The 23,965-nt window shown below is 37.5% G+C and overlaps 1 protein-coding gene across 2 annotated transcripts in view; it reads right to left on the bottom strand.

The window, feature by feature from the left end:
• The window catches only part of esrrb (estrogen-related receptor beta), a 53,372-nt gene that overhangs the window by 17,382 nt on the left and 12,025 nt on the right, over positions 1 to 23,965 (bottom strand). For both annotated transcript variants that reach the window (XM_055172805.2, XM_055172804.2), the window contains exons 2-3: positions 18,874 to 19,295; positions 8,838 to 8,954 (exon numbers count right to left, since the gene is read on the bottom strand). In XM_055172805.2, coding sequence (XP_055028780.1) covers positions 8,838 to 8,954; positions 18,874 to 19,282 — 526 coding nt within the window. In that variant the 5' untranslated portion in view covers positions 19,283 to 19,295. The remainder of the gene's footprint in view (positions 1 to 8,837; positions 8,955 to 18,873; positions 19,296 to 23,965) is intronic.

Genomic DNA, 23,965 nt, shown 5'->3' with positions numbered 1-23,965 from the left:
TCAAATCACAAACTCTAAACAATGACCATCATAGACACATACTCAAGTTATTTCATCATTCCACAGATCAACTAACCAGTTTAACTTCTCAACTAGTTAAATGACGTCATCACTATCACAGAGACCATGTGCCACTACGACAAATTACAAGCATATAATTCTGCTTACCTGTACTGTAAAAAGATTGAAATTACAACAGAGAGAAGAAGAAAAGAAGAAGAGAGGAAAAAATGTTCATCTATAACCCACAGATAAAAGAGAACGGTCATGTATACTCAACCGCAACAAAAACTTTTCTGTAAAGTACAACTTATAAAACTGCAAACTGCATTTCATTTAACTTATAAAGTCTATGTTATTAAATATGAGAGCACAAAGCACAACAAAGAGAAGCGACAACAAACTGCATTATCTTTTTTAGAAGCCGAATCAGGAGATTTCTTCTTCTTATACAAATTATTTGATTCCCTAGAAACAGGAATCTGATTAGGATTGTCTTTCAATTTCCTGACACTGACAACCCACTAACCTAATTACCCGCGGGTCCCTGTGGTCCTTCTCTTCCTCACAAACTCCAGGAGATCATTTGATGGTTGCTAAGTCGCAGTAAAATCTCATTTCTCTCCAACTACACTTTGAATATTTTTTATTGATAATCAGAGACAGTGAAGAGAAAGAGAGAAAGAGAGAGAGAGAGAGAGAGAGAGAGAGAGAGAGAGAGAGAGAGAGAGAGAGAGAGAGAGAGAAAACGATTCTGAATTACGTTAAAAATCACATTCACTAAATGCATCTTAAATACAAGTTATCTACATTGGCCCAGATTGTCTGAATGAACAATGCTATCATTACAGCAATGTAAACAAGCTCCGTCCTAAATAAACACTGTAGTCTCATTCTTTCTTAAGGGATTTTCACACTGCACTTAACCTCAGGTTATCTTTGTTTTAAACCTTGCTGTTAACCCTGATTAAGGAGCGTTTCATACTTGTAATTTAGAAGCGGGTTATCCCTGTATTTAACCGAGGGTTATGAGTCCCTGCTCCGAAGCAGAGTTAACCCCGCACTGTCAAACGCATGCAGTGTGAAATGAAGCGGGGTTAGTATGTTATGACTCGATGATTAGCAACCAGAAACTGAAAAAATATGAACGTAGTGTCGGTGACGTCGCCCATAGGTTTGTGAAGAGCTTTTTTAAAGCTAATAGTAGGCGAAGCCTGCCGATGCCATCTTGGCATTGTGTCAACGTACATCACTGGTGAATAACCTGAAAATGGGTAAAGAGGCGGGACGTTGCTGAAACCACACCCACCTAACTTCAATCCAGTAACAGAAGTAGCAGTTCACCCGTCACTCAAGTGGCCACGCAATTATGCAAAACATTAAGTTACAAGGAATAATTGACGACAGGCTGTTGAATTATTCAAAAATAATGCACACCCAAGGTGATAATGCATCACGACCCGAAGCGGAGTTACACCACGGGTGTGCATTATTTTCAAATAATTCAAAGGACCGGAGTCAGTTATTCCTCTTATACCACAATTTCCAGAGACATTGCTCTGGTGGTTATATTAAAACATTTGACAAGTTAGGTGTGCATTTTACAGAAAAATAATTAACACCCATTGTACATTTATCAACCAAATTGGAATAAAGCATTCAACAGACCCGTGGTATAAGGCTTAATATAATTTAAATGGATGACACCGCAAATATGCTAACAAAAACATTAACCTGGGGTTTAGGAATGCACAGTGTCTGATTATGAATACCCAGGGTTATCTCTTAACCCCTGGTTAAGTATCATAAGGATTCACCTGGGGTTAGGATAGCTGTGGTTAACTCTTTCAAGTGTGAAAAGTCCTTTACTGGATTATTTTGATATTCTGGCATTAATCTGAAATATAACCCTAAAAACTTCATAATGTTCCTACTAAAAAAATCTGTATAAACCAGTCAATGTGTTCTGCTGGTCTGAGCTGGTTCACCCGTTTCCTATCAGAGCCGGCACCAGACCATAACTAACAGGGGGGCACTCGGCTTCCAACAGGGGGGCACGCAATAGCAACAATATCTTGCAAAAACAACTGTCAGCTCATTTCCCGTATAAAGTGCAAAAGACCACAAACTATGCGCAAAACTATTGAACTTCGACCGCGGCGTGAGCGCAACAACAAACCTGCCTCGCGAGGTGCAAGCCATTGAAATGAATGCGTTTCATAGCGCAGCACACACCGCGTCCTAGCTTTAAAAAAGCCGCTTTACCATAATCACGTCGCTTTACCATAATCACGTCGTAATGCTGTTAACGGTCTATAGCCACACTTCACATTTAAGCTTACGTAATTTAAAACAATGCTAACTTACCTTTAAAATAGCTGAAGACGGCGTGTAAGAACATTAAACTTCCTTAAAACAGTGTCCTGTAGATTTGTAAATTCCACCTCGACCTCTAATTTCTGAGTTTGAGCCAGTCTGTGTTTGCATGAAGATGAAGCAGGCGGTGCTGGTTCGTTCTAAATGTTCTAATATTCATATTTTACACGATCCATAAAATACCGCGAAAAAACACGTTGCTAGTATCAAGTCACAAATATGCTAAAGACGTAAGACGGGTGAGATGCGGCAATACATCCAATCAGAGAAAGTGGTCTATTTTAATTAAAGAAAACATATATCAACTATATTTTCCTCATTTGATTACATTACAAGTCATGAAACATTCAAGGGCGGTTTCACGAACAGGAATTAGACTAGTCCTAGACTTAAACACTTAAAAGAGCTCTCCAAACTGAAAACAACTTGCACTTACAAATCTTAAAATACATCAGTGCCCCTTGTTTTACCTCAAAATGCACACAGGTAATGTTTTTAGTAAGGCATGTTTGTAAAAACTAGTTATATTCCATAATTAAACTAAGGCCTAGTCCTGGATTAAGCTAATCCTGGTCCGGGAAACCGCCCCTCAATGTTTAATTTATTTTAATTTTTCTTGATATATATTAAAGTAATAAAAAACACAACAACCTGTTCGGGGGGGGGGCACTGCCCGCGAATGCCCCCCCTTGACGCCGGCCCTGTTTCCTATCATCCTGACCAGTAGAAGACCAGTACACGATGAAGATGAAGGTAATATGTTCACAATCTGTTGCGTTCAGATTTTACTGAAGCTCTCATTCACTGTGGGATTTGGGCTTAAGAAACACCAGATGATTTGATCCATGTCACATGCCATTGTCAAGCATCAGAGAGTCAGTGTGAGGATTCAGAGCTACATAGGTGTCAGTTTTAATTAGAGCAGTAACTACCATAATTAAACAGATGCTGACAGGAATTAAAGCTTGGCACTATCTAATCTCTCTCACACCCGGGGTCAGGACGAGAGAAGAAGAGCCAACCAAAGACAGATTCCTTTAGTATAACTTTACATCACTGCTAAACCACATGGAGCACTTTGACAATCCAATAAATTCTCAAAAATAAAAAGCAAGTCCTGCCCCAACATTTTTTTACCTATATATCATGTTAAACATGGAAAGACTCTCTGCCAAAACACCAATAAACTGAGAACCAGGTTTTTTTGGAGATGGTTTAGATTTCAAGGGCGGCTTATACAAGACAAGTGTCTGAATGTGAAACATCTTTAAAGAAACCCAACAGTGGTCAACAAACTCAAAAGCGAGCGTTTCTGACAGCGGTTCACAACCATTAGATCTCCAATGTCATTTGTTCAAAGCGAGCCCGGCGGTGCGGGCGAAAGAGAGCTTAGGTCCAGCGCGGACGGCATTTAAACGTGGATTAGCCCTCGGACCCGTGACCGCATGGGGGTCAACTGAGTTCGCTCTCCTTTATCTCTCTCAAAACAATAATCTCCTCTCGAGCAGCGCGCTCTTGTCGGTAGTTCATTTGTGGGTCGCTGGACTTGGCAGGGATCTTTATTTTTGGTGCTCTCACCTGTTATGAGTGCCTGTCATCTGGGTGAGGGGAAAGTGTCAGCGTGGCTGGAATGGTTGGCAGTGCCTAAGGGGGCTTAAGCCGACCCGTTTTTAGCTAGGAAATTCACAGGGCCACGGTGAACTCGGCCTTTCGCGGCTGCCGATGACCCCTTCTGAAACGCTCTCCCGTCGGCGTTATTTCAAAGAGTCTCCGTTTGGCAGCTCTCGGGTGCGTGGCATTTTTCCTCACGAGCGGTGACGAGGGAACCCGGGGTACAGGGATGGCGAGGGGTCCGCAAAGCAAACACCTAACCCAAAAACACCTGCCAGGGCTTCTTCAAGCGTGGCCAGACCCTATATGACACTCTCTGAAAGATGTGCCAACAGCAGAGAAAAATCTCACGGCACAATTCTGCCAAACGCTTTCGTGACAACGTACTATAATACTGTCTACCTTTATTTTACTCATTTCTAATAAATGTTCATGGTCCTATTAATTTGCATTTTTTAAATCTTTGTCTTCATAATCACAAGCTTGTCAAAGTCAATTTCAATTGAACTGGGTGTGTGAAAAGTCACTTTAGCATGTAAACTGTGATCGGTCAGTCGCTCTGTGTCCCCGTAGAGATGATTTACAATGTGTCATCTTCATACAGAAGTGATCTCGCTGTCCTTTCTGCTGGAAAACACATGTTCACACCCGCTGTAATCCTCTCACCTGTTCAGCCCGGACCTCCAGAGAAACAGTCGACAGAAACACAGATCACAAACACACTGTCGTCTATCTTAAAGGAAAAATCACATCCTCATATCTAAACCTGTGACTTCTTTATAAATTAAAACACATAATGATATGACTAATAAAAGTGGATGATGTTAGACTTTAAAAAGGACAAAAATGCAAAACAAAAAAAATCATAAAAGTGTCTGAAAAGCTGTAGAATATATACACACCACATAATAAAGTTATACTATATTGCACAACTTTAAAAAAGTTTGAATCAGTTTTTCGTCAAGATTAAATGTACTATAAGCTTTTTGATGTCTGTAACCGTAACATTTTTCTAGATAAAGTAATAGCACAGATGTTGCTTTTGATATATTATTTAATCGGGTATATTATTGTTTTATTAGACAAAAACAAATTCTACAAATGTATAAGCAATTTAATATGCTTATTAAAAGGCCTATGTCTTCAGTGTATAAATTAAATACACTGATTTTTATAAAGTAAATCAGTTCTTCAGTCATGAGCAGAAAGTGATTTTATTGAGAGATGAATTAGGTTACTGTAGCTTTAAGACGTGAGAGAGATCTTTGCTCTATACTCGTGCTGCATGACAGGTGGTGTCTCTGTCTGTGCTTTTGTTGTATGCCTCGCAGACAAGAGCAGCTGCAAGTAAAATGAAAGTTTAAACTGTCAAGACTTTTAAATGCATAAAAATAACTAACTTTCAGCATGAAGATGCAATGTCGGCGATATATATATACAGTATATGTTATATACGCTGTTCAATGGGGATGTGAAGATGCAACGTGCTGCATGTTAGGACTTAAGCCCGATTTATAGTCGTAGCTACGGCGTAGGCTATCCGTAGCCTGTGCGTAGCTCTGCATAGCCTTACGTGCACCTCGCAAAAATTTTAACAGCGCGTCAGTTCTACGCGGACTGCAAGCACTGTGATTGGTCCACTAGAACCCCTCCCGTCAGGTAAAAAAACAGCATCATAGGTATTTCCGTTTGCGACGGTGAAAACAAAGATGAGCCAAGTTGAGTAGTGATTCAACTCAAACTGAAACAAAAGTCACTGTTTATTTACTTCCATCATTGCTGGTCTTCTCAAATCATACACAAAAAGTTGCTGTTTCTTCTTCGTTTGTGGGTTAACTTGCCAAGCTTCTTCTTCTCTGACGGTCGCGCTGCTACTGTGGTTACACGGGTGGGCGCGGTTTGCACGTGTGTTTGCACGTCGACATGGAGGACGACACAAAAGTATAAACGAAAACCGACGCGGAATCTACGCCGTTGCAGCTACGCCGTAGGACCTACGCACGACTATAACGAGCCCTTTAATCGCGCCCTTATAGAAAATGCACAGATCTCTGTTAAGGCAAAGAGAGAAATCCACATTTGCAGGTCAAACATGAGCAAGGGTTGTAAAATGCTCATACTGCGTAAAAATGGTCTCAAATTGAACCCACATTTAGGAGCCATATGATGACAAAAAATCGGTTCCTGAAATCTGCAAATTTAGCGAGTACCGATCGAGTCATTTCAAGCGATCAATCAAAGCATCTCTATTTTTAATATTTTATTGCTTTTTATCCTGTTTGGTGCTTGACAGCATAAAACACATCCTTTGATTTCTGAAGATGATCAGCTCTATATATTTTACATACAGGATAAGATCACTATCAGACAAATAATGCACCATGTTGTGGCTTGCATTTAATGAGAACTGAACGATGTCCAAGAGATGAAAGATACGATCACAGATGTAAAAGTATAATGCGAGTATAAACGACAGGAATGGTTGGATTACGTCAGTGTAATCTCTCAACAGTATCTGTTCCTTTCTTCCCAGCTCTGATTCACTTCCATTGATCACAGGAGAAAACCTGAAGTCCCTGACATTTGAATCTTTTTATCGATCACTTCCTGTTGTGAGGGAATGAAGCAGATCCAGAATCCTGCAGGACATCACACGACACAAACATACTGACATCATCTCTACAATCCTGTCACACACTGAAATCATTCGGTTTCTCAAAAAGTAATAATTGCCAAAGTTTAATTTGAAATATTAAAATAGCAAATAATGATGAAATAAGAAATTATTCTTCTGTCTTTCAAGCTTAAAGTCTTTTTCTGCCACAAATAGGTGATAAACTCACGTGTGTATTTCTGAACTTTGATCAGGAATAAAAACTTCAGGATTCGGGATTAACGTCAAATTGATCAGATAAACAAAGTTTATTAAACACTTAATAATGGATCTTTATTTCTCAGGTTTATGGTCTGTGATGAGAATAGAAAGTTCTTGTTTGCTCTTTCCTGTAAAGGTCTAATCAGGTTTGGCTGGAGTGGATCATGTGACCTTTACTCTGCTCTCTCATTGGCTCTGATGAAGTGTCACGTGAACAGATGTGACCCCCGTGTGTCATTTTCTTGTCTCCTTGAAAAACCTGATTGATTTGGCGCTCACGTAGAGTTAGCAAGCAGACAGACGGCGACCTTGCATTGAGGAGGGACACAAAACGGGCAACGGGATGTCTTGTCACGCCGGCAATATTCATTTTAGAAATGTATGAACTCTTTGAGGGTGTTGGATGCGCTGGTTAATATCAAACAGAAGATCTTAGGAATAAAGTAATTTGACATGACGATGTTAGAGTACTGTTATATTATATACTGTATATTATTATATTATAATCGTAGAAGATTTACAATATCAATTTTAATAATAAAATTAATTATAGCTATAGTTGCTATGATACTTTTGTTTTGATTATCAGTCATTGTACGATGCACCATTTAGTTGGTGCTGTATTTGTCCCGCCCCTTCTCCACTATGATTGGACAACTAAGTAAAAATGTTTTAAAAGCGAGGTGTTTCCATGTGAAAATTGCGTCAGAAAAGACGCTTCAGTGGACACAGGGCATAAACCAAGATTCAGCTGTTTAACAGCTTCTTATTTTACTGTATGAGCTCTAGTTTGAGGGTGAATATCATTCACATCTTTCAGATTGTTATCATGTAAGTTTGTGTAATGAACAAATGTAGTAAGAATGAAGATCTGAGACACGCTGATGTCACTGCAATTCAATCCATTGCTTAAGCCGGGCACAGGTGATTCATTTATGACAATCTCCCACTATTTTCTGGGCTCTTATTCCTCCAGATAATATATTTGCATTAATTTTTCATCAGCTAGTAACGTGATTCATTCTCTCTGAGCTGAGAGATTCTGTTACAGAGTCAAGAGCTTTGAGATGTACAGATGTATTGTACTGTAGGTCAACTACAAACCAGTACTATTCACATTCACACATGATCTTACTACTACATAAAAGATCTCATGTTATTCCCCGTTTATATTAAAATACTACAGAACGACCATATAAACATAGCATATAAATATAGAAACAGAAAGAAAGAAATAACAAAAACAAAGAAATTAAGAAAAGGAAAGAAAGAAGGAAAAAGAAAGAAAAAGAATAAGAAAAAATAATGAAAAAAGAAAGAGAAAAAAGAACGAATAAAAGAAAGAAGGAAAAAGAAAGAAAAAGAAAAAAGAAAGAAAGAATGGATTTGTCAGTGTGTTTAATAGTTGCTGATTTCCCAAATGGCAGGATGTTGAAAAAGCATCACAGGAAGAGAGGCGAGATGTTCGGAAAACCTTTATGGGATCAATAGTGTACGTCGGAGAGAGCTGAGCTTTGGGAGCGAGAGCTGTGGGACAGAAGCCTTTCCAGTTGGAATACTGTTACACTTCTATTAGTCAGACGCACGGATCGACCTATTCAGCATATTTCTGTCTCTCTGCCCAACAGACGCAATTATTTACAGCCGGGAGGATCGCGGGGTCCTGCCAACATCCACGGGTCAGCCAGAGACATTTATGAGTCCAACATCACTCTTGTGTCTTTATCTGGCACCATTACACACCATACTGGAGATCAACTCTACAGATCAATGGATTCATCTCTACACACACACACACACGCAGACAACTGATGAAGAACTGTACAAACCTGATGTAATGCCAAATCCCAAAACATATTTTATGTCAGTATGTGAACTCAGATTCTCTCTGTGTTAAGATGATGTGATTTCAGGGATGATATAGACGACACAGTCAGTGTTCACAGGTGTGTTTACTGTATGATGATCATCTCACCTTCCTTTAACATGCCCACTTTAAGACACTTCATGAAGCGACACGCTTGACAGGATTTGCGTCTTCGTTTGGTGATCTCACACTCGTTGGTGGCCGGACAGCTGTACTCAATATTACCTGATGAGAGAAAGAAGATTTTACATTAGGGGAGAGTAGGGGCGAAAGTAGAATTTTTCTGAAAAACGTCATATTAAATAAAAGCTGATATATTTTTGTTGTGGTCAATAACTCACAAGTGTGATCTATCAATACAAGGTGCAGTTTTAAACAAATGTAAGACGACGTCAGTATAATTTCACTTTGAACATAAGTAGCACATTGTTACTCTTGACCCTGACAAAAGTAACACAACAGAACAAGGTTGATTTTTGTGTTACACTTGGTTTTAGTAAATATACATGACCTTGTTAATATGTAACTGCAATCATATTTTGTTGTTTATCTTTGCAAAAAAATATTGAAATTACATTTTCATTTTAAATTTCATCAAATGTCTCAAAAGCAACCTAACAGTACAAACTTAAATTGTTTAGAATAAAACATTTCAACAATATGAACACTATAAAATGAAATGTAATCAAAATTAGATCATATAAATATAACTAATAAAATAATATAAATGTTCAACATAATGCAACAGTATTAGCAGCTGGACAAAAGTGTTACCCGACAGGAACTCCTGACATTTAAACTTAATTTACTTTTATTTTGAAAAACTCTGAGAAGTCAAACTTCAGGATGTGTTAGGTCACTAAATAACCTGTAGATAGATCAGTACTGTAACACATGAAACCAGAAACACAACGCGTTATTAGAAAAAAGTGACCGCTTTAGGAATTGACTTATCATGGTTGAAAATAGCTTTCTGGACCTACACGCGCAAAATGGTAACAAAATGATGCGATATATTGTCAGCTCTGTCAAAGATTGTGTGCTAAAGATGCTGTCATGGTTGGAAATGCAGATGTAGTCAGAGCTCAGAGTAAATCACTTTGTTACTTTCATCCCGGTTCTCATCTGCTTTGCTAAAATAAAAATAGCTAAATGAAAACCAAATCTCCGTTCTTCAGATAGACATTTACAGCACAGCACTAAATCCAAGTTATCAAAGCAATGCTCTATAAATCATTTTTTTAATAAAATCAGTTTGATCAATTGTTTTTAATTATAAGAAACTACAAAACAGGACAAGCAATAAACTGAGAAGAGACATCGATGATGCCACTCTTTGAATACTGTTGTTCGCATCGCACCTTGTAAAATTAGATTCACAAATTGGGAGCGTGTTCGCACCGGATCGGCTGACCCGGCGGAGGACTCGCTGCTTTACATAACACACCGACAGAAGCACTCATACATTCAGTATTTACATTGAGAATATTCAGCTACTGATACATTATTCAAGCAGAGCGCTTCAGCTTCATCGCTGATTTATAAAAGCGGCGTTTCACCGCATTGTGAGAGTAACAAAAGACCGAGTACTTGATATACTCCTTCATTCTACTTGTGTCCATGTACATTTAACTGCAGTGAGGGATTTCAATTAGGACATGTATGGATAATGGCAGGAGCAATGCGTAAATGCAGAATGACAGCGGACAGACGGCGCTCATAGTGTGTGGTCTGAATGTCTATATGATCGCTGAATTTATTCAGGCTTTTCTGAGGACAGGAGAGCAGGATCATATACACTACCATATATCCAAGCAAGCAATTTCACGTTTAAAAGACGTCTAATAGTCACCCAGATGTCTATAGGCTAAAACAAGACAAAAATTGGACTGTCAGTTAAAATTTTTTATATATCTATAACTATAAATAAATAAATAAATGAATGAAAGCAACCAGCATGTAATCAATGTTGACTTGGCTTACATGATGAAATATCAGACATCTCACAAGTTATTTTGGCAAAAACAACATTTAACCAAAAGCTTATTTTGGCTAGATGTGGGTTACTCATAACCGGACTATATCAGGTCTATAGTTAACCTAAACGGTGAAATGACGGCTTTTGCTTAATGGGATTTATCAACATTGTTCAACTGCTTTCAAACAGCAATGACCTATATGACAAAGTTACCCCAAACACGAAGCATCGCGTTCCTCGCTCTAGATTACTCACGCATTTAACTTCATGTCATGCTAATTTTTTGCTCGAGTTTAATATTTTCAACTTGCGCGAAGATGTGGTTGAAGTGAATAGCGTTTGTTTTCGTGGCCCGCGAAAGTTGCATTGACTTTGTATGTAATCTACTCATGCAAATTGTTGAATTCACATTTGGTGTGTACGCCCTATTATATCTCAAATGTAACACTGGATAATCAGATTAATTCAGGTGTATTTGTTAATTTTAATGGTCTGCTTTAAAAATGCTGTAAAGCTGCTGTTTATAGTTATTAACTCAGTTTTATTCATTAATTCTTTCTAGATTGAATGTATTCAGTGTAATGTATTTGTTTAGCGTTGTCACACACTGAAATGATCCCATGAATTTGTGCAAGACAGATACAGCTGTGATAAAAAGATTATGTTTAGAAAATATTTATAATGATACTGCCCCTTTTATGTAGCTTCTATGCACTTTCTCATATGTCCTCTTTTCACACAGACATCACAGAAAATACACGGAAAATGTGTCCAGGATTTGTCCGGGATCATTCGATTTTTGGTTCATTCACACTGCAAATGATTTTCCAGAATCTGTGCGTGCATTCACACACATACCGTAAAGATCCCTTAATGACACGTGACGTATTTAAAAATGTCAAACATTTACGGGATGTGTTTGTGTTCACACAGAAGACCAAAGTGCAGTTTGCTAACTTTGACAGGATAAATTTGATTTATGATATGAATTTCGCAAAGATACATTGTATAAAATACATAATATATCAAATAATATATAAAATATCTTCATCACCACTGTTGTAAACTATACACTCTTAAAACAGTTGTGTTAAAACAACACAAAACAACATGTCTAGTTAGGAACAACACATTTAACTAGACAAATCAAATTTTGTGTTGTTTTAACACATCTTCTGTTGTCCCTTGTATTTATTTAAAAAATTAATTTTGCGTTAAATAGCATAACACAAAACAATGTGTTAAAACGCACACATCCTTTCATAGTGTGTAGAAAGATACATTTTTGCTGTCAGTTTAATGTGTTTATAATCATGTAAATGAGTAAATATACACATGGGTTATTTTCAGCATCTGGTCAAAAAGAAACAAATCCAGCCATTGGTTTGAAATATATTCAGCAAACGCTTCCATCCCCCCATTCCCAACTTATGCAATTATGTTAACATTATTTCACAGATCCAGTGGAGGGTCCCAAGATATATTCAATAATTAGAAATTCTGCCTTTTATCTGGGTTATACAAATCAGTATGCAAATGTAGTCGATCTCTTTGGGTCGGGGTAAATAAAGGTGTGAAAATGGATGTGATAAAGTCTGATTGCTTGCCTTCCTGTTTTCCCATTTGTTGTCATGAGGAACTAAACATCTTTAATCAAACATGTTTCCTATGTGTTTCCAGATAACAGAGACTCATTCACATTCATGCCTCACTCTTTTCATTCATATTCATATATTTATATACACACTGAACTGTCCTATTCTGGGATGTCTAATGTTTGGTCATGTCAGGATACTACACTGTTGATACTATACGACGTGTATCTGGGCCGTCTGATTGGCTGACGCTCAGTGTTAACCTGATTTTACAGGAAGAGATTGAAGAGTCTGATTGACATGTTAAGCCACCAATCACAAGGTGTTTCTTTCTAAAATGTGCTTCATGTAGTCAGATGAACATCTATATAAACTGATGTACTGTACTGTAGATGTAACAGAAGTTAGTGTGGATGTGATGATGATGATGAAGGAGTGATGGACAGGTCTATGTACAGTCAATGTGAATCCGTCTGTGTGACTAACACATAAGTGAAGTCAAGCACATAGATTCACCGAGAGTAAGATCACTCCTAAGTGCTGTGGTTTACCGAAGCATGAGCTAAATATGAAGTCGTCCGGCACGGCATGTCAGAGGTACTGAAGCTATACTGAGTACTTTAAAGAGCACCTACAGTATGGTCCGATGCATGATTTTACATTTCCTTTGGTGTGTAAGTGTGTATAAGTACACGTTTACGATATGCAATGCAAAAGGTATAAACCCCAAAGTAAACGATGACGCGAGTTATCATCTCCAACGTAAATCTCTTTTCTTGGACTACAACAAACACATGGATTGTATGCAACATTTTAGTTCCTGGGAATGGTGTCTTTCAAACATGGTAAAAAGCTTCACATTTCCGGCTGACATCAGAGGTATTCAGGCCAATCACAACGTACAGATTAGCTGGCCAATCAGGGACACAGAGCTTTTCATATCAATGAGTTTCAAAAAAACAAGAGAGTGAAATCTAGAGCTACAAAAATGTACGGTATGTGAAAAATAATGTGTTTTTAACCATAACCATGCAAACACATTACAAATACACAAAATAACATTGCTTTTTTAGCAATGAAATAGGTGCACTTTAACAAATAACATGGTACATCTTTGTGCTTTTCTTTCAGTACAGTAGCCAAAGGAAAAAGATTTGATTTTAAAATTCAGTATGTTTTTATTCTGGGTGTAAAAATACATCGATATGGATCGATACATCAATTAAAATTCTAACAATATGATGCATCAATGCCACACATAAAAAATCTATATGAGGTACCTTAACTTTGACTTTTCTCCATGTCCTCATTCTTTGATGTAAAATGTCCATCGACACATTTCCACCAAAGCGCACATCTTCGTTTTTTTTATCTGATAGTGTTTTTTTAACTACCTCAGTGATTGTCACTATCGCACATTTTGGCACAAAATACTGAAAGACTTTGAATGTTGCCATCATATGGTTTTATGTTACATTTTTATTTAAATAAAGTGTATTTTTGTTTGTTTGTTGTAAATGTTGCAATTGAGACAGAGATTGTGCCATTTTCAAAGAGTTTATATTTTGGTTGCATTTGTAAGTTATTAAAAATTTAACAGCTTAACTAGGCACATGATAGAAATATATCTATAAATGAATCAAATTGTAATTGCATCGAAGAAGTGTTTGATGTATCTGCAAATATTGCATCGCTGGCGGAGAAATACGATATTGCATCGTATCATAATGAACCGTCTGATTTCCAACGCTAGTTTTTAGGTCACATGTAAATTTGCAAATAAAAGCAACACTTACTGTAGAAATGATTAAATATAAAAATCAATCAGGCAATCACTCTGTGTATGATTTTAGTTTGTGTTCTTATAAAAGTAAATGTTTTTAATAAAATTGTTGGGATTACAGAAGATGCATGAGGATTTTTCCCGCTGTAATTTCTTTGATGGTTTTTCAGGACTGCTGCCAGGCCATGGTTCAGGGAGAGACTCGGGTCAAGTAAGTAAATTACGGTACAATGGAAGGTCTTCCTCATCGAAATCTAAAGGGACTTTTACAGGTTTACTGTCAGGCTGTATTACTTCATATCAGAACGAGAGGCCGGAGGTTTCTATCGCTTCACAGCTGTGTTGAAAATGACCAGCGGATGAAGCTCGAAGGGACCACGGAGGATCACGGAGGTCCGGATCACAGATGACATTCATTAAAACCACATCTGACTTATACAACATCTATATGTGTTGCTTTTTCGCCGGAGTAAATGGTGAACTAAGATATTTGGTAAAGGGTCAAAATAAAGAGATGACTTTGAACGGATGCTAAAAATAAGAGAGTTGTTCTTTGTGTCGAATGTAAAATATGGGTCTTAACCCTCTGAGGTCTAAGGGGTTTTTAGGACCCTGGGGAAGTTTTGACATGAACTGACATTTGTGCTTTTTTCAGTTGCTTAAAAACATATTAATGGCAAAAGTCTCATAACACTGTGTTCAGCACAAACTGGGCTACAATATTATATAATCAACATGTATGTACATGTTTGTATTTTTGAGAGAAAAATGTTTATGCGTGGTTTTTGAAAAAGCTAAATTTTTAAGTCACTGATATAAGTCCACAAAACTAATTCTAAACATGTTTTCCCAAGACTTTTCAAAATATGATCTAGTAGTCTAGAGTTTTTTCTTCAAAATGATGTGAAAATCAGTCGGCCTACTCATTCACATAAAACAATATATTGATTAAAAATGAACACACAGGATTAGTGCTTGGTAGGCCAGCAAGAGGTTTACTTTTGTGCAGTAAAAAGCTCAAAAGAAGAACTGCCTATCGTTGTATGGACTCTTATTTGTGTTTTTGTAATCATTATAGTATAAAAACAACAAGGGACAAGCGTGATAAACTTATCAATGTTTGTTTACATCCGCCGCCATTACCTCACGTGTTGATCATGAAAGCAGTGAATGTGTGCACACGCGAGTGATCCTGTGTTTAATAAACTTGCTGTGCGGAGATGCGCTTAGATGCAACTAAATAAGGATTGTACTGTTTGCAATCGCGTATTTTATAAGAATACCAAAAACCGCGTCGAATTTCCTGACTCGCGTGTTTGTGTATGTGCGTTCCAATCGGGTGATATGTTTGGCGGAATAACAAAGATAACAGTCGGGTCTGTAGATACTGACACACATACGCTAGTAAATAAGGATTCAGATGTCGTGTTTGGTGCATTCGGATGAAACAACAAGGAATAGAGCGACTGGATTGTATATTGGGTATCCATTGACTGCAGGAGGCACGAGTTATACATATGGATGTTTCTGCTCGTTCACTTCAATGGCGCGGGGGTGTGGCGATCTCATCTCATTACAGATAAACAGGTAACAAGAGAGAGACGGTACTTCTCCTCCTTCTCATACAGTTTACACCGAATGACAATATCTGTTTTCGATCTCACTTACATCATTTAAAAGCTGACATTCCAAGCATTATATAGACATTTATCTTTTGTTTCTATGACAAGTATTCGTAAAGTTACAGGTAATTTTTCTGACGCATTTCAGAAAGGACTTCACTGAGCGAGAGAGAACAAAACGCGCATCATGTTTATTTTCCTAATTTTGCGAAATGCACAACATTCTGTTTTTATTGGGAGTGGACAGAAAAAAATAGACACTTTAACGTTTTAAATGATGTATAAATCATATCTGTATGTCCAAAATCAGCAGAGTAATTTAAGTCTCTTTGCGGAGTGATTGAAAAATAAAGAGTTTGCGGCGCCCGCAGTCGACCCCAGAGTGTTAAAGGTGAACTTGTAGACTGTTCAACAGCTAGTTTTAAGCTTCTCTTTTACCATGAAAGACATATAAAACTAAAATCCTGTTTAAATTAAACTATTAAAGCATCAATTTGATGTGTTTTTTTCTAAATGTAGTCAAATCAGACTGTTTTTTTATCTGATCTCTCATAGCTCATTTCTTTATCTTCTCTCAAAAGCTCATTGTCTGTCTGTTGTCATTATCCCGCTCGCTCTCTCTCTCTCTCTCTTTTATGTTTTCGGCTAAATTCTTCCCTCGTTCGTCCGGAGACTCGCGACTGCTTATTATGCCATTAGTCCCTCTCTTTGAAAAGAAAAGAGGGTCCCTGTTTAATCTAAAAAAGTCCTCATTTTTTTCCCTCATTTCATCCCTTCTTCCTTGCCTCGGTCGAAATTACCCGGCGACGCGTGCCTGCGTTTCTAATTGTGGCGGTGGTCCCCGGAGACAAGCCCCTCCCCCTGGCCTAATGAAAAGGCTCGGCCTTAATTACTCCAGCTGAACGCTGATTGTTATTGACAAAACTCCTGTGGCTCGGACAAACGCTTCGAGATTAGCTCCATTACAGGCAGCGCTCCAAGAGGAAGAGCCGAGCGATAGAGGGAGAAATTACCATCTGACAATACAAAGTGACGAGGAGGGAACGGAGTCTACCATGATCTTTCTTTCTTTCTTTCGTGTAACTCTTCTACTATTAATCGTTCAGACCGTCGTTCTGTTCAAGAGCGCTGGCTTGATCAAGCGTCTTTTATCTTGTGTGTTGTTGTGCGTCTGTTGTGTTTTAAAGCTGAACTATGTCCTGTGACTCACTGCTGTTTGTTTGTCAACAACATCAAAGCAGAAATAATGGGTTTGTTACTCTGTCATCATTGATGAAACAATGTAAACGGCATTACTCTCTTCACTCAATCTCAACTGTCATAACTTACACTCATATTCATGTCTATAAATATTATTTAAAGGTGCCAAAGAATGCATTGTAATAATTGTTTTCTGATATCTACATAGAAGGTCTGTGGCTTTATTAAGTGCAAAAATGAGTCAGTTTTTCATGTCCATTTACAACCCTAGGATTTGCCTTTAGAATGAAATTGTCTATTATTATCTTATTTGAAAGGGTCATGAATAATAATGTTGATCTCTGATCTGATTGGCTGTTTCTCCTTCAGTAGCTCTGTGTGTGTGTAAACAGATCTTATGTTTGAGTCTGTATCAGATTTCGAGTAATAATCAATAGTTTGGAGATTGTTAATGGACGTTTTTTGAGTGGCAAGTTTGTGTTTTTTTTCAGTATGGACCTGCAAAACATAACTGTAACGTCAACTTCAGCCTAAACGCTAGCATATAGCATTAACTAACATATAACACTAACTCGGCAGTCACAACTTTGTTTTTAGCATTGCAACAACATTGTAATTAATTTAAAGTTGGGGTGTACTGCTAGACTGTAACGTCACAGTTGGTGTTATGTTGAGATTGGTTTGTTTTCCAGAGGTCTTTTGCATGCAGGAGGTTTTCATAAGAAGGAGAAAACAATTGTGTTTGAGGCTCATGATACACAACTTTTATTATTCATCTATGCCTATAAATACGGTTTTACTTTCTACGGCACCTTTAATTCATGCAAGTATTTTTATTTGCTAGATCCATTCAATAATAATAAACAGATTTTAACTTAAATGACATGCACATACACTTGCTCCTAAGTCTGAATTTTACGTATAATAATTTACAGAGCTATCAATAAAACTAGGGATGCGCTGAGATTCGATTACTTATATCTACTGATACCAATAAGATGCAAACCATTCATGCAAAGCATTCTGGAAACCAGAAATCCTAATTAACCTTTCCCAGAATGCTTTGCATGATTTTGGTTTATTTTGTAAAGATAAAGACTTGTTAATGTTGATTTAACTTTAAACAAACTGTTGCCAGTAAATAAGATAAATCTACAGTAAGTTACTGGTAAACAGCTGACAGTAATACTGTAATATATTGCATCCAAAACTCAAAAGCCCTTTCTCAATCTGGCAAGCTCTAATCTGATTGGCTGATCATACACTTTACTTTAGGAAGCAAGGATCCATCTGGACCCGGTTGATAGACTGAGTGCTTTTGAGGAAGAACTTAATGTTATTCAGTTGAGTTTGAGACATATTGCATATTTTTCGTTGTTTTGAGATATATTTGTGAAATACTCATTACTTATTTTCTTTGGATAGATACACATTCTGATCACGTCTGTTTATATTTACCTCTGTTTTTATGTTGTTTTTTAAAAGAAATCCAAACTGGTTTGTTTTTGTAACAGAATCTATTTCTGGTAAATAAATTGAACAAAGTCGTCTGGTGCACATTGCTATAAAGTTGTTATAATGTCTTTAATAAAAAGCTTTGTCTATTCCAGCATCAAACTCTTTCTGTACAGTAGTGAAAATACCACAATGATATAATAACAGCTATTCAAGGCTTCTGGTCAGTGTGGTCATCTTATCGTATAGCTCTCATACAGGCCGATCAAAAGGATTGATTACCTTCATGTCACTGCTGGCGCCACACTATAACTCACCAAGCTGATGATGTCAATATTCACATCCTCTATTCAGTCTATCATGCCAAATATGGACTAGAGATTTATTTTATAACACCAAACACTTGCCCGAACTTACTGCTTTAGTTGGTTATGGGTGTTTTAAATCTCTAAACATAACTTTTAGCCATAGAAAATGATTCTTGCTGTGTCTAAACCGATGTACTAAATACCTTGTATTGTTCTTTTGAAGAAAGCCTTGCAGGCCTCACAAGAGGCCACACCATAGTGATACCCCGACGCGATGTCTCCACACACCAGGCACAGACGTTTAGGGATAGAGTTGAGCATGTACTCGCATTTAATGGACCCGGGGTCATCAAGCAGAGTGCTGGAACAGTCCTCGTATCGTTTTCGGCAGGCGCTTCCCGCCCCGCCCAGCGCTCCGCCCGCCGTGAACATGGGCGGCGAGTCGAGGCCGTTCGAGTGGCTGTTAATGGTGCTGCCGTAGCCTCCGCTGGCGTCAGAATGAGCTCCTGGACTGGGATGACTGGCTGTATCGACCAGAGACGATGGACTGGACGGTTCTGTCTTTATATAAGAGCCGCAGCTGGAGGGCATGTGCCGCTCTTCAACGGCCATCCTGTTGAGCAGCCTGTAAAACATACAGAGAGAAAGAGAGAGACTGAAGATCAAACACAAGTACTCAACTGATGTTAGTGGATTTTTTGATGTGAATGTGTATGAAACTTAAAAATGAAACATTTTACCCCTTTAGCTGCGGTTTCTCAGAGAATTGTTTCTGCAGTGCAGACATTATATATTTTACAGTTTTTCCACATTTCTGTGTTCAGGATTATTTGGGCGGGGCTAAAACTGGAGCCACCGAGCATAACCCCGCCCCTAATACAATCACAAGGACCCATTCAGGTTGTAGCAGTATTTTAAAATTGAGAGATACAGCAGCTTTCCCACAAGTGGGTGTGGCTTCAGTCCCAACAGAGGACACGCCCCCAGCATGAGAGCAGAGAATCCTGCCTTTATATCTAAATTTTGATAACTTATTTTATTTACTTGGCATTTTTTAATCATTCAAATTTGTCTGGGTGATTACTAACACATTTTCCTGTGATGTGACAAACCGAGAACACATTTAATATGAAACTTTACGCAGACTTTAAATGAAAGTTGGTGATTTAAAGTACATCGCTAATCTCCAAAAACAACCAAAAGCATCACTGTAGTCCATACAACTCGAGCTATAGTCCAAAGTTTAAGTAGTTTTGTTACTGATGATTATGTAGCTCTTAAATCTCAAATCCCTGATTCAAGTTCATCTTTATTGCCAACTACTGTGGGTTGCATGTACAAGAAATTTGTCTTAATGTGCTGGTGCAATGACAGTAACAAGCACAATACAATAAATAAGGAATTTTTACAACGATTTGACACATATTGAAAAGAAAAAGGGTAAAAGGTCCTTAACATGCATAGAAAGAGAGTTGGATAAAGAGATTATAGGACATTTCATCAGTTCACACATCAGCCAACCTGAAATGAAAGCAGAGACACTTTACACCAGTAATCTAACAACACCCATCGCTGGAGGGCCCAGTGAGTCCCAGTTTACAGATTTATACAACACAGCTAAAATTCAATATGACATCACACTCATCTACAGCTAAAAGACCACCATCACCCACTCCTCCACTCACTTTTGTAGCATATGGGGTTATACTGTGAAGATAATGCATGCATACACTTTATAAATGTACTACTGTATATAGAAAATCCACCTATAATATGTGAACATAAAATGATTTGGCACTGATGTCTTTGAAATATTCTTATTACATAGTGACAGTCATTATAGAAATATTTACATATGTCTCTATACGTGAAGTGATGTCCCTATGAATCAATACATTCAGCCTCCCCTGATATCAGCACCACCCTTCACAAAGACTCAGCTGCGACTGAAGCGGGGACGAGTGAGGAGCGAACAGCACATTTATGTCACCACTGCATTTAAATCTTTGGCACAGCGCTCAGGCATCTTTGCATATCCAAGAAAGAAGCGGACTGAGTGCTTTTATAAGAAAATGATTTCTTATATAGTGAATATACTGGACTGTAGTCACACCTAAATATTTACACACACTGCAATATTTAAAATGAGTGAATAGTTAAAAGTATGACTTAAAAACATTTAAGAAGAAATTAATAAGATGAATTCAGATTTTATGTCAGTTTTTGGACAGACAGACAGATGCACAGAGAGTCTGCAGATTTCCTTCAGACAACCTCTCTCTCTCTCTCTCTCTCTTTGACTGATTTAATTGTAAGTGTGGTTAACCCAGGGTTCAAGTCCAGGGGTCGAAGGTCAACTTTATTTTCCTCACCCTGTAGGCCTGTGCCCGCTGAGATTGGGTCAACGTGTCAAATTAAATCTTTTTGCAGTATTTCCTTCCTCTTGTGTCATATATATTCAACACTGCACCGTGTGCCACAACCTCTGGAAATTCATATAAAGGTTAACTGATAAAATAAATAATGAAAACCTGCCCATCTTAAAAAAAAAACACTGACCCTACGAAATAAAGCCTTGAGAAGATCCATCGTGAGATCAGTCAGATATTATCAGACACATATAGGGGGGCTTTTACATATGCAAGTAAAAACACAAGCCCTGTATACTTTCATTATTCACCTGCCATTGACAGATGAGCTAGTACAGTATATGCTTTAGTTTTTGCATACATGATGATAAACACTGTCGTACATTATATATATTGTGCTCAATTCAATTATTGTCTGAGTGAACTCTGCTGCATCTGATTAAACGCATATGCACCTTTTTATTTATTAAAAGCTATATATTAAAAACATAAGCATTCAGGGCAATTCCATTTAGCCTCCGTTTCTAAACTTTAAGAGGAGCTTAACCCCCGAGTCAAAGGTCATAGTGAAGGTGACACTTAGAATAATTGCATAAATGTCTGAAGGGTCTCTGTGTTCATATATAAAACATGTGCTCAGCAAAATCACAATGAAACATTTCACTGCTGTCTGATCCTTACTGTTCATGTGACAACACATACACGCTTAAAAATAAAGGTGATTCACAATCCCATAGACTAACAACCATTTTAGGCTAAACCTTTAACATCTGAAGAACCTTTCTGATAAACGCTTCATTGTAGTGATAAAAGGATTTGTCATAAACATGAGTAGGCATTAGGGCTGCTCGATTATGAGCAAAATCACGCTTATTTTGGTTAAACTCATTTTTCTCTCATAACTGCAATTATTTTGTTAAAACTTATAATCACATTGTTATTATTATTATTATTATTTTACTCATAATCACGATTATTTTGGTTAAACTCATAATCACAATTATAATTTTTTTACTCATAGTCGCGGTTATTTTGATAAAACTCATAATCACGGTTGGTTGGTTTATTTATTTATTTACTCAAAACCACGATTATTTTAGTAAAACTCATAATCTTTTTTTATCACGATTATTTGTGTAAATAATCACAATTATTGAACACGATTACTCTGTGATTTTGAAAACAAGCATCTATATTTAACCTTTTTATTAAGGAAGTATTTCAATAGGCTACATGTGTAAAAGCTGTGTGTGGTGCCTTCAAAGTACCTTGCAAACACATTGGTCCAGCACCACACATTTTACATTTTAATCACACAATACTTGCTTTACCTTGATTATCTTGTTTTTTAATTGTTTGAAACAAAATGTAAAATAGAAATGAAAAAAAAAAAACAGATAAATTACACAGATAGTAGGCATTGAAATCTTATAGCTTTACAGATTTCACTAAACCTTTCTGATTCCTTATTGATTATTTTCTTTACAAAACAACAGACAAAAATAATGTTTTATTTATACTTAAACTTGCTTACTAAAACAGTTCAGAAGGTGCATTAACTCTCACAAACCTTATAGTACATCAAACCAATTTCAACTGATACTCATAGATTTGAGATTGAGATAAATGTGAACTAAAGATCATAAGTTAATCATTTACTCATCGTCAGGGTCCACAATATATATCTGACAGCCATAAATGTTTATATTAAAGAAACGGAAGTAACAATGGTCTTCTTTTCTGTATGGTGATGCATATACGAGTAAAACGGCTTCTGGAACGAGAAAAAATGTAGGGTGGGATTTGATTTCATCCATTGAGAACTGATTGGGCCGTGTTGATAATCGACACAATTTTTCCCCGGGCAGAAACAAGTCTCCGATAGCCCCGCCCTCTCGCCGTTCCTCGTGACAGGAAAAAAGTTTGTTTTCACGAGGGAAGGAGGTTAACGTTTTTGATTAAAAATTATGAGGGCACATGAATTAAAATAATAATGAAGTGCGCAGATAAATAATTAATAACACTACAATATTTCATAAAAAAGTTTTTCATTTTAATGGCGACTTTAATATATGTTTGGTCACTGCACTGAATGTGTAATAGTTTTAATGAAATGCTTTTAGGTGGTGTGTGGTCTCCTGTCGCTGTGTCAGACGGGGGCAAGAACCCTTCTCTCGTCCCGCTGATCTCTCTCACCGCCTGCTTTTGTTCACGGTGCCCCCATTGAAATTCATCCTGAGTGGTGCCCACAAAGCATCATGTTCGGTTTGGCTGTAATCTGATTGCAGTCGCTCATACTAACAGAATTTCAGATGCTGTAATATGATTGCAGCTCTAGACTGAGTTATCCTGAACCGTCGGCCTTCTCTTCAGTCTCTGATATTTAACAAACTGCTGTTATTGGCCCGGGCAGGTACATCCATGCAACAGTTTGTTTACTCTCTCAAATATTATAAATACTCTACTAGCATAGCAACATTGAGTTGAGTCTCTTTCTATATTTCTGTAAGGATGTTCCCTAATAAGATTGCTTGGTAGGGTAGGTATCAGAGACAGCAGACTTTGAAGGTGAGGTGTCTTTTTGCAGCACCAAAACAAGACTTTACAACCAAAAATGACTATTTTAAAACCTGATTATGACTTGTCTTTCCTTGTTTAGACAGAAAACAGAAATTGTTATTTAAAGGTGTAATACAAAAACTACACTGGTTTATGGCTGCAAAGCCAAACTGCAACCCTTCACATTAATAAGATGCCATGGCACAGAAGAACCATTTTTGGCTGAATGGTTCCATAAACAACATTAAACATCTGAAGAGCTTCTGTTGTTTGTAGTGAATAAAGGTTCTTTAGATTAAAGGATTTCTCCACCTTGATAAAACAATCCTGATAATTTACTCACCCCCATGTCACCCAAGATATTTAT

The sequence above is a fragment of the Misgurnus anguillicaudatus genome, chromosome 7, assembly GCF_027580225.2.
Source record: "Misgurnus anguillicaudatus chromosome 7, ASM2758022v2, whole genome shotgun sequence".
In the NCBI taxonomy this organism is placed as follows: domain Eukaryota; kingdom Metazoa; phylum Chordata; class Actinopteri; order Cypriniformes; family Cobitidae; genus Misgurnus; species Misgurnus anguillicaudatus.
This window is presented reverse-complemented; position numbering and strand designations above follow the sequence as displayed.